The sequence below is a fragment of the Propithecus coquereli genome, unplaced genomic scaffold (genome assembly GCF_000956105.1).
Source record: "Propithecus coquereli isolate 6110/MARCELLA unplaced genomic scaffold, Pcoq_1.0 Scaffold439, whole genome shotgun sequence".
In the NCBI taxonomy this organism is placed as follows: domain Eukaryota; kingdom Metazoa; phylum Chordata; class Mammalia; order Primates; family Indriidae; genus Propithecus; species Propithecus coquereli.
The window spans coordinates 551,290-563,721 of NW_012150163.1; the positions used below are offsets into that span (position 1 = coordinate 551,290).

At 48.4% G+C, this 12,432-nt stretch overlaps 1 protein-coding gene across 2 annotated transcripts in view; it reads left to right on the forward strand.

The window, feature by feature from the left end:
- DPP6 (dipeptidyl-peptidase 6) overlaps positions 1 to 12,432 on the forward strand; it is a 528,921-nt gene that overhangs the window by 348,105 nt on the left and 168,384 nt on the right. For both annotated transcript variants that reach the window (XM_012654157.1, XM_012654154.1), the window contains one exon: positions 4,289 to 4,409. In XM_012654157.1, the coding sequence (XP_012509611.1) occupies positions 4,289 to 4,409 (121 nt within the window). The remainder of the gene's footprint in view (positions 1 to 4,288; positions 4,410 to 12,432) is intronic.

A 12,432-nucleotide genomic window follows, 5' to 3' on the forward strand; every position in this document is an offset into this window, starting at 1 on the left:
AAAATTTTATTTTATTTTTTGAGACATAATTGTACATATGTATGGGGTACCATGTGATGTTTTGATACATGTATATAATTTTTAATGATCAAACCCTCTCTTCTAGCTATTTTGAAATATACCACATATTGTTGTTGAGTCAAATCACCCCACCATGCAATGAAACTCTAGAATTTATCTCTCCCCATCACTCCCCCAACCCCCAGCCCCTGGTAACCACAATTTTACTCTCTACGTCTAAGAGCGAGTTTTTAGATCCCACATGTGAGTGAGATCATGCGGTATTTGTGTTTCTGTGCCTGGCTTATTTGACTTAACATGTCCTCTAGGTTCATCCGTGTTGCTGCAAATGACAGGATTTCATTCTTTTTTACGGCTGAATAGTATTCCCTTGTGTGTCTACACCACATTCATCCACCAGTGGATGCTTGGGCTAATTCCACGTCTGGCTATTGTGAATAGTGCTGCAATAAACACGGAAGTGCAGATGTCTCTTCCGCACGCTGATTTTATTTCCTTTGGATATATGCCCAATAGTGAGGTTGGTGGATCATAGGGCAGGTCTATTTTAAATTTTTTGAGGAAACACCGTACTGTTTTCCATAATGACTCTGCTAATTTACATTCCCACCAGCAGTGTGAGAGGTTCCCTTCCCCACTGCTAATTTCCAGTCCCGGCTCTTCCTTCTGTCAGCTGGCGACCACAGGCCAGGCACCAACTTCCCCAGGCTGCCTGGTCCAGGTCACAGCCCTCGCTGACCAGTCAGCCGTTGGGTGAAGTATTAACCTCTCTATGCTCCAGTTTCTTCATCTGCAAGGCAAGAATGACAGTGCCTACCCCTTAGGGTCATTTTAAAGATTAAGTGATTTGCAAAGCATTTAAGAAGTGCCTGGCCAACAAAACTTTAGCCAAAGTGGATCAAAGGCCTAATAAACATAAGATAAAACTACAAAAATAGACAAAACCGTAGAGTAAATGCTCGTTCCTTGGATTTGGCAATGGATTCTTAGTTGTGACAAAAACACAAAAAATAAAAGAAAGAACCAATAAACTGGGTCTAATCAAAACTAAAAGCATTAATCCTTTGTGCTCTAGCTCTGAAGACACCTCCCCGTGAGCCTCTCCTAACCCCGTAGACAGGACGGCTTTCTGTGGTGTGGCAGTGACGGCGGCGGCAGCAGAAGTGTCACTGAGCGTGACTTCGTGCGGCACTTTCTCTGTGCTTTGAATTTGTCGACTCACTTGCTCTTCACACCTGCCTTAATCTTAGGCCCTATTTTCATCTCTATTGACAGGTGAAGAAACTGAGGCAGGTAAAAGCCCAGCAGCAGGCCCAGGTCACGCAGCGCATCCTCTGAGCTCCCAGCAGGTGGTGTAGACGCTGTCCTGTGGCCTGGCGCACACCGAGCCGTGTAGACTTGGATCTCACTTGTGAACATGAGCTCCTAGGGCCGGGACCCGCAGCCCCTCCCATCCCTGCCCCGCGGGGCCTCAGTGGCTTCTGCAGGGTGTGAGAGCTGGCGACACCGGGCCTTGATCGTGGAGGGTTTGCATTCCAAATGGAGGTTTAAGCTTTATTCTGAAGTGGACAGAGTGGCATTTCAGGTTTTCACAAGCAGAATGGCGTGAGAAAAGGGATGTTTCGGCAGATACCGCTGTGGACCGCGGCCTGTGAGATGAGGCGGGAAAGCAACAGAGGGAGCCTGTTCCTCTGGGTTCAGTCGGGGCCACATAAATTGTGCAGCAGCCACGGTTGTGAGGAGTGTGGGGTGAGGCGTTGGGGATGGCCGTGCGTGGGCTGATCCAGACCTCAGTGGCCTCACCTGGACGGCAGCAAGCCCTCGCAGGAACCTGAGTGAGCCTGGGTCTTTGCACAAAGAGGACGAAAGGGAAAAGTCAGCCACTCACCCTAATATCTGGTCTCACCCAGGCCCAGCACCCGGTATTCCGTAGCCTCCCAGGGTTTAGCTTTGCAAAGCCACAGACAAAACTAGACACCTTCCATCACCGTTGACTCAGGTATCTTAACCCGAATGTCAAAAGTAGAATATGGAACCTCTTCAAAGCAAAACATACCCTTCTTTATAGCTTGTTCTTTCATTTTCCTTCCATTAAAAATAAAGCCACGGTGAAAAAGGATTTAATATCTATCATGGCAAATTTTACTTACATAAAATATTAATTGGCTATGGTCTGATTTGATTTAAAAATCCATTGTAGGCTTAGAACACATTAAAAAAAAGCTAAAACTTAGCAATACATCTTACCCTTAGGCAAACTCATAAGAACAGCTGCTGAGATTAAATTAGAGTGTATACTTGTTTCTGGAAGTTTTCCAACTCATTTCTGGTTGTAGAGAATGCCGTAGGAGCCAGGAGGCCTCGGCAGAAAGCTGATACTTGACAGTGCTTTGAGAGCCATCCTCTGTGAGAATGGTCTGGGAAAACTGCCTTTTTTGTACTTTTAATAAAAGACATTCAATATTTACGCCATTCCTATTATTGTACAACATACCTTCTCTAAATAGTTTCTTAAATAGCACTACAATATTTTTTCCACATTTTCTTAAAAAAAAAGGCAACTGGTTTGAGTCTTGTTCTTGTTCCGCATGTGCAGCCCAGGTGCTGTAGACGCTGGTATTTGCAACGTATGACCAGCATCATGTCCTGAAGTACCGATAGGGGCATAGGCAGAGAATTTAGAGACAGAAAACACGGTGCAGAATTGACCAGTGACCCAGAGAACACAAATGCGACGTAGGCTGATTTATGGTTTAAGAGTCTCAGGAGACGTTGGAGAGCCCCTGGGCTGCTGGTTCCTAATGTTGGCTGCGTATCAGAATCACCTGGGGTGTTTCTGAGAAATGCTGATTCCTGGGCCCCACAGCACAGATTATGACCTTTGGGTCGGGCTGGTGGACGGGGCCTTAGGATGTCTGAAGGCTCCCCAGTGCATCTGATCTGCATCTCAATCGGAGAACCGCGGCCACAGACCGTCCTCCGCCCCGGAGAGCAGGGGATTCGCCCGAGGTCAGAACCAGTGTGCCCCAGCAGGTGGGGGGCCATCACCCGGTTACCCAGGGGGACACTTGAGAGCTGTTCTGCCTTGCCACACGCTTCACCCCAGCCCTCAGCTCACTCACATGGTCGCGGGTTCTTCTATCATCCCACCGCGGGTCTCCCTCCAGCTCCGTAGCCCTCAGACGTGCAGCAGGCGCCTCCCGCTCAGAGTCCTGCTGCCTTAGCGTCGCCGCAGAGCCGCTGCACCAGCTCCCGGAGACCCGCGTCTCATCACGCTGCCCTCTACGCAAATGCCAGGGGCTTTCTGTCGCCACCGGGACCCCGCGGCGTGGCTCGCAGACCCTCCAGAAGCTGGCGCCAGCCTCTCGAGCCTTCTCTCTCGGCCCTTGCGCGTTTCCACTCCCAGGAGGTCCCCAGAGGAGTCAAGTCCATAGAGACAGAAAGTGGAGGGTGGGTGCCAGGGGCTGGGCGGGGTCGGGGATGTGGTATTTAATGAGGGGGCACGGAGTTTCAGTTTGGGAAGATGAGAAGGTTCCAGAGATGACTGGTGGTGATGACTGCATGCCACCGAACTGCACACTTAAAATGGCTAAAATGGCAAATTTCAGGTTATGCATATTTTACCACAATAATAAAATTTTCTTTTCAGTTGCTTTCCGAGGGAGGTCTTGCCTGCCCTTTGGCCTAAATTAGGCAGCCCTATTACATGTTCCCAGAACTCCTCATGCTTCCCTGTCAGAACCATGTCCATTTGAACTTTGTGCTCCTTACCAGACTGTAGGTGTGACAAAGGCTCACCGTGGCCCTCGCTGTGGTCACCCCTGTGTTCCCACACGGTGGGCACAGAGAGTAGGTGCCCACAACATAATTCTTAATGGATATTGAATAAAACTCAGATTCGTTGTATCCTAGCACATCAATTGTTAGGAAAATACCATTGCTAAAATACTCAATCCAGTTTGACATTAAAATACCCGAAAGTATCAGACCACAAATAGTCCACTCATGGTAAATGATAGCATTGGGCCAAGTACGTGGAGTTCCAATCTCTGGTTAATCTTTAAATGTGGATGATGTTGGAGGTGGGTAAACTCCAAATGATCCTGAGACTACTTTTGTTTTATCAAATAAATACAACAGGAAAATGAAAACCATGATGATGATTTCAGATTTTTTGAGGACACTCTATTTATAACCACTTCCCTTGGTTAATACTATGTTTTCTTCCCTTGGTTAATACTATGTTTTTTTCCTGTTTCCAAATTAGATATTTATCTTTGAAAACAACATCTACTACTGCGCACATGTCGGGAAGCAGGCCATCCGCGTGGTCTCTACGGGGAAGGAGGGTGTGATCTACAACGGCCTCAGCGACTGGCTGTACGAAGGTAAGGCACTTGGAACCGAGAAAGGTGAAGGTTTCTAATTGCTGTTGCTGCTGCTACGAGATTGGTTTTTTCTTTTTCTTTGACTTAACTATAAATTAAACTCCAGTTTCCTGAGGTCCTGCTAAATTAAAAAGATTCTTTGGGAGCTTTGAGGAGTGTGGGGCTGTCAGTGGAAACCTAAGGTGTTGAGCTCTCACCTGGCAGCCATGTGTGCCAGGCTTGGCAGAGCCCTCCAACTCTTCCCGAAGGGCAGGAGGCACTTCAGTGGGAGATTGACTATCCAAGGAGGGGACCTCCGGGAACATTCGGGAATCGCAAATGCATGTTTTTCTATCCTGACTCTCAGAGGCCGGGTGTCTTGGGGAGGGGACAGTTGAAAAAGAGAAGATGTTAAATCTTTCCAAAGAAACCAATCAGAGTGACTTGCCATTCTGAGTGCATCTGCCTTGACAGACGTTTTCTACCACTGGTTTGCCTTTGGCACCGGGAGACTCCTGCTATATACATTATTAGATAACTAAAAATCTGAGAGGGAAGCTCTCTTCTTAAGCATTTATAATCCGTCTCCACACCAGTGATACCCTCGTCCTAACGGTAGCAGCCAGGCGTTGACCGCTGTAGGTGCGGTCACTGTTGCGGCACTTTGTTGTCTATCCCCTCATTTAACCCTCTGCCTTAGCTCACTCCGGCTGCTGTAACAAGACAACATGATACCATAGGCTGAGGGGCTTCAACAGCAGAAATGTGTTTCCCACGGTCCTGGAGTCTGGGCAGTCCGGGGTCAGGGTGCCCGCCGATCCCCTGCGTCTGCAGAGGGCCCCTGCCTGGTGCACACTGCCGTCTTCTCCTCGTGTCCTACCTGGGGTCTCTTCATCCCCTTGTAAGGACACCAGTCCCATTCGTGAGGGTGCCACCCTCAACCTGTCAAAGGTGCCACTCCTGATAACATCACCTTGGGGATGTGGGCTTTGACATATGAATTCAGGGAGACACAGACATTCGGTCCCCAGCATCCTCATAGCAACATTTCATTTCACAGATGAGGCATGGCGAGGGCAAATAATCTGCCCAAGTTTGCACAGGATAGGGAATATTTATGAGGAATGTCATTGTCCAAGTCCAGGACAATCACCTTTTGGAAACTCAGCAGGCGGATCAATATGCTTGTGCAGCCGGCGTTGGGCTGGTGGATGGCAGGAGCACTTCTCAGCCTCCCGCCTGAGACCGCACGGGCACGGCAATAACTCACCACGCCAGCGGGGCGAGGGAGGATCAGGGATGTTCTGGGCGCTTTGTCAAGCCAGTATCGTTTCTCCCTTGCGACGCATTTCTCCAGCCGGGACTCTGCATGGCGGCGGCTTTGTGCTTCATAAATTATAAAGCAGATGGGTGTGCAAGCTTAGTGTTATCTCCCGTCATAATCCCACTGAAGTCACTGGAGTCATAAAGTTCTATGACTTGATTTTTAACTTTTTAAATTGAGGTATAATTTGTACATAATAAAATGCACATTATAAAGCCAGTGCGAGGAGTTTGACAAGTGTATATACTGGGTATCCCCAGTCAAGACACAGAGCATTTCCATCATTCCAGAAATTTCCCTCAGCCCCTTTATAGCCACTTCCCCCACCCTAAGTCTCTCTTCCAGAGACCGCCGCCATCCCAGTTTCTAGGCAGCTTTTCCCGACAGACGTCCACACAGGGCGTCCTCTCCAGCGTGGCTGCCAGGGCTCCGAGAGTCCAGCTTCTGAGGGGCCTTCTGAGCCCAGCAGAATCAAGCTGGAGGCTTTATTGTCACAAGATGTCCTTAGCCCCACCTGAGGGAGCCGCCGGAATGAAACGCACGCTGGCCATTGTCTGCTGTGGTCAAACTCGCTCTGGGCAGAAGCAGCCCTGGGGATGGCGTGCTGACCTGTCCCCCAGCCCCATGCAGGAGGCACAGCCGGCCACCCACAGGGACGTTCCAGAGCAGCCGTGTGTCCCCATGCTGGCGCAATCCCTGTGTCTGTGCTGGCCTGCCCCGTATCCGGAGTAGACTGTTGACAGTGAGGCCTTATTCCCAGGAACAGCTGGAGGACTCCATGCTCCCTGTTCCCCGGCGTCTGGGTTCCCTCTCACGGCCTTTGCCGCAGCGGGAGGGGGGACCCGGGACCAGGGATCAGAATGCTTCGTGGTGCAGAGCAAGGCTGTAGAGTCAGAGACCCATATGGGAGACCAGCCCGGTCACAGGACGTTGGCGGGTGCCTTCCTCAACGTGCTCATCTGTGAGGGGGGCAGGCGTCCACGACACTGCTTTGCAGGGATCGTGTGAGATGATGACGGAACATATCGCACACGTGATGGTCAGTAGTCAGCAAACAATAATTGCTGCTCTTGTTTCTTATAATAATAACAATAAAATTATGTTTTAAAATAAATTATTATCACAATGTGGTTATTACTATAACTATTTTTTTATTGTAAAGGAAAAATATTTTTTAAAAAAGGCACAGGTATCAAGGCAGCATTTCCCCGGAGCATCATTCCGCCGCGTTTGCAGAAATTGACCTGGAAGTTCAAGAGAGGCCCATGGAAATGACGACCTGAGGCCCCCCAAAGAAAGACACAGGTCCCCTGGGGTACTGGCTGCCGGAGCCTAGGCGTACTCTAGGACTAATCTCCTTAAAAAATCCATCACCAGGAGATTCAAAATATCTTCTTTAGCATCTTCTTAATGAAATAAAAAGTTCATTGCTTTGCCATTCAAGTTAAGCTTTTGCCTTAGCAGGTCCATTGAAAGGAATTTTTTCTTCAAGGCATTTACTGAAATTGTGTTGATGTGATAACAGAGCCGTAAATATTTTAAATCAGTCACGGTAGCTGTGGCAGCTTAATCTGCTTAGTGCTATTCCCCAGAAGGTTATATACACTGACGTTTGGATTTCTGAAAGTGGGCTCACTGGCCCGGAGCCCGGGGGAATCTTGCTTTCTTTTTTAATAATGGGAAAGTAAACTTTGGAGGTTTTTGCCTAATCTGTGACTTAACTATTTCACTTCCAGGCTCTGCCTTAAAAAAATTGTGGGCAGAGGGAGATTGGAAGGGAAAATACGCTGAAAGCATTTGCAAAGGGCCTGACTCGCTGGGACTGTTGGTTCTGAGGAGCCGAGCCCCATAAGTGGGAACAGCCACTGTCGGCCACCAGCTTGTTGGCAGCAAAAAGCCATCGTGATTTGTTTGTTTCCCGAAAAGGATCCTAAACGTGTTGAACATTGCAAAATACTGGGGACTGAGGGAGAGAAGTGGGAGCCCTGGGGGCTGTCAGGAATCTCCCTCCCTGCCCAGGTTTATGCATGCAGTGTAGGAGAACCGGCAGGGACTGAGCAGCCGCCACGCGCCAGAATGCCAGCTCGGCGCTGGCAGGGAACGCGGTGCCGCCGCCCGGCTCCTGACTCTCTGGAGCCAGTCCCTGGCTCATGGTGGCCACAGACTGATTTGGAAAGCAAAATGCATAGATTTATTTTATTCTTCTGGGCAACTGTCATATAGTTACATACAATTTTGATTTTGATATAAAACCAAATACAGCTTAATGGTGTCCTCTGACTGTAGCAAGGTTTACTAAAGTTGGTTATTCATAAACTAAAGTTAAGCTGTTGCTAGAGTTTTTTGAAGACTCTCGATGAGTGTTCTGTTAAGAATTTGCACTTTCACACGAGGCTTAGAAATTTTGCAAATATTTGCTCATAATATGAGGGCCTACGGGCAAAGAGTTGGAATTCTCCAGATGTTATGAAAGGTACTTTGTCCCCACTGCTACAGAGTTGCTGTGTTTTCCACTTGCTGCTGCTCATTTATAAATGACTGTTCGTCGCTTTTATTATCATCATGTGCATGAGGTGTAGTGGTACAACACAGAATCCTTGGCTGGTAATTTTCTCATAATAAGACTTTAAGTTATTAAATGTTTCCGCCTCTATTTCAAAAGCAGTCATATGTATAATCCAGAATAAATATCATTATTCAGGGACGTGCCATTACTGTGGAATGGCTCACACCTCTGTGGAAAGCTGGAACATGATGGGGTCATTGGAGGACTCCTGTCTCCAGGTGTATTGTACGGAAGATCTGGCTCTAGAAGGGCGGTGGGGGCAGGTGGGGGCGATGAACTTGATAAGATCCTCAAAGAGCATGGCCTGGGATCAGGGCCGGGACGGCAGGGGGTTGAGGAAGTGGCCTGGAGGGGACTTGTTTAATATCTGGCGTGATGTAGATGAAACTCCAGGGCTGGATTTAACCTTCAGTATGCCGGAACTTAAAGGTACTTGGCAAATGCGCTCAGAGCAGGAGACCTGTTTGGCGAGGCGGCACTGCCCGAGGACATCGGCGGGAATAATGTTTAGTAAGACTCTGGGCCAGCTGCTCCTGGTGTCGGTTTTCCTTGCCGGGTTCTGGGACCCGTGCAGCCAGGCAGCACCTGATAAACAGTGGCCGGGGGACGTCAGGAGCCCACAGCGCTCACGCGTTACGCCCTGCCCAGGTGCACTGCGCACGCCCTGCAGCCTTGCTCTGCTCTCCTGAGGCCACGTCCTTCCTGGGGCACAGCCCGCTCCACCATCCCCAGGCTGGCTCCGTGCTCTACCCACCCACCCGGGAGCACCCCAGCGAGACCATCTCCACTGTCCCTGACCACTGCCAGTCACCGGGGGACTAGCGTGGAGGAAGTGGAGGTGAGGCTGGTCAGGCCCAAAGAGGCCGTCTTCCCAGCACTGCCAACTGGAGATATGTTTAACACATCCTGAGTTGGAACCCAGAATGCTCTAGAAACGTCGTTGGCAACGGAGTCAGCCCTGCTGTATAAATAGGGCAGGACCTCTCCAAAGCCACATTCATTCAATCCTGCCTGATGAACTCCCAAGCCCTGGTCACATGATCTTTACCCTTTGCCTATGTGTCGCTGCTAATGTCCAGAGACTGCAGCCAGGGAAAGGGTAAGGCCTGTGTTTCAATTCTTTACAGTTTTTCAAAGCGTCTTTTAAAGAGTCTACGCTAATGACCCAATAGTTTTCTCTTCCAGCGAAGTGCTCTGAGAGGCATCAACAAGAGGCCAGGTGGGCCCTCGGTGTAAAAATCTGAGTTAATGGTGGTTTTTTGGTACAATCCCATGCCTCATATTAATAACTTTGAGTATTCAAGGAGGTGTGGGGCGGCTGTCATGGGGAAAAAACATTGTTACAACAGAAGCATTCGTGGAGATCATGGAACACTTTCGAATGTGTCTGCTCTGCACAGGAGATGTATTCACTGAGAAGAGGGAACTCTGTTCCTCCAGATCACCCGCAGCTTCTAAATCCCATGAAAGCAAAGAAAATTAAGTAGCATCTCACATGTAATTTGCATATTGGCTTTAATTTAAATTCATAGTACATTAAATATTTTTGTGCCCTGTATGTGCTGTGGAGTGCTCGGTGCCCATTTTACACGTGTTGTGAGCATACCAAAGCCAATTTGGGCCATCGGTGACTGTCACCGTCTTCCAGTAATTATCGGCAGCCTTGCACTTCTAGAAGTCGATGGAGAGCATACAGCACACTGCCTTTTTATCAGTGAGAAAGCATTGTTAGTGCTTCCTATCCCTCTTTTTTTTTTTTTTTTTAAAAGAGAGATGGGGTCTGGCTATATTTCCCAGGCTGACCTTGAACTAGAACTCCTGGGATCAAGCAACTCCCCCAGCTCAGCCTCCCTCCTGGGTAGTTGGGACTACAGGTGTGCGCCAGTGCACCTGGCCTCTCAGGCTACTGACATACGTTTAGAGAATGATATTCGAAGTGCTTATGGAGCTGTGGGAGTGCAGATTCTTGGTTAAGTTCTTCAAATGTTCACTGTCTCCAAAGTGCCTGTTTGGGGTACTTCAGTTGCCAGGAGCCTGCTCCCGGCAGTAGATCAAAGTGGCTTTATATTCCCTTCACTCGACACACTGACCACGCTGATATTTTTAAGATAAGTTTTAGAGCCAGTGGTACAATGGGACTTGGAATGATGTTCAAACAGGTCCATTGCCATTTAAACCATGGATTTGCAGTTATTTGGACTTGCTGTTGGTTACACCTCTGGTTTGCATCATGGGAGGTGTTTGGTCAGACAAGGAAATAGCTGTCAGTGGACTGGCAGGAAGTGGTGATTGGCTTTACAAGGCTGCCTTGTGGAAGGGCAGCGTGGATGCAGCCAAGGGCAGGGCGTTTGTAGTGACGATGCCTGTGTTTAAATAAAAGCTTCACCACTTAACAGCTATGTGAATATGGATGAATGTTTACCTCTTTGTGTCTCTGTTTCCTTGTCTGCAAAACAAGGATATCAGTGGTTTATGCTCCCAAAATTCACAGTGGAAATTAAATTAAGCTAATGCATAGAGTTGTTAGAACGGTGCCCAGCACTAGTGAACTCTAAGTGTTGCTGACGATTGCTTTACCTTGCAGTTTCCCAAACTTGTAAAATAAGAGGCAGCGGCTCCGGTTTTTCATGGAGCATCGTCAGGAGTCGGGAGCATTGACATGTAGTTAACAGTAGCTCAGTCTCGGCGTTGAAAACTCTGAAACTCTGTTCACTCACATGTTATCATCGGTGCTATGCTCATGCAGAGAGTGCACTAGGGGCTCCCAGTCCACCCAGAAGGGCTGTGGGCGCGGTGTCAAGCATCTCTTCGAGAGCCTCCATCTGTGTTCAGGTCCTGCAGGCTAGAATGTCACCCGATTTGTCGCAACACCTAATAGAGACACTATTTTCCTTATGCACCCCAAAGTTCTTATAACCTGATAAAAACGATTCCTCGTGATCTCTTGTGGAAATTAAATACTTAAGAAAATTATATTCTGCTCCATCTATGATTTCTAAAGGAGGATATGAGAGTGAAAGTGGTGATGAAAATGCCCAAAATGTAATCAGCGTCTGGCGAAGCCATCAGACCTGGGCGGGCGGTGTGACGGGGCGTCGGCGAATCAAATCGCAGCCGTTCAGAGCAGTAGGCTTAATGCTTTTGCTATCTAATGTAACTGAAATGAGTATTTCCCCTGTCTAGTCTCCAATTTCATGAAGTATTAACGACCTTGACTTGGACAGCATATAAATTTTACCTTATAGGGAGACACAGAGCAGAGCTGAAAGCTGTCGGTGGAGACTCAGCGCCGACCAGGAAACAGCGGAGACGGCCTGACGGATTCGTTCCGCCCGTACTCCTTGGAGCAAGTGAGAGCCGTCTTCAGGTTTCTCGATTTCTGCACAGCTCAACATAAAAACAGTGGTCCAAGGCGGGAAATGAAAATGTCAGGAGTGCAGCACAGAACGCGCTAGCCACGTAGGTTAGACTGGCTGCCGGGTTCATCCCTGGCCAGACCTCCCCTCCCACCCCTCCCGCAGGGCAGCAACTCCTATCGGGGTCTTCAGGGAACATTACACATTCTGCGGCGTCATCTTTCTTTCTCCGAGATCGTAGGTAGGCTGTCACCCTTTTGTTACGACAACACAGAACTGTTATGACCTCACGTGTTTCATCTGTGTTTTCTTGAAAGAATATCACGTGGTTCTTGATTCTTTAATCACAGAATTAGGGAGGTCGGAGCTGAAGTGAACATCAGCAGTCATCTAGCCCAGGGATTGGCAAACTACTTCTGTAAATGGCCAGGAAGTAAAGACTTTTGGTTTTGCAGCCACAGGGTCCCTGTGGCCACTACTCAATCCTGTAGTCATAGTCAAACAGCAGCCGTAGACCACAGGTAACAAATGGCATGGCCGAGTTCCAATAAAACTGTATAGACAATGAAATTTGAATTTCATGTAATTCTCACATGTCATTTAATCTGCTTCTTTTTTCTCCAGCCATTAAAAAACACAAAACCAATTCTTAGCTCTCAGGTCATACAAAAGAGGCAGCGAGCTGGACTGGCCCACAAGCCACAGTTGGCTATCCCAGTGCACGCTGTCATCACGTTAACAGAGAAGGTTGCTGACGTCCAAAAGATTAAATGTCAGAATTCTTCTAGCTCTTGCCAT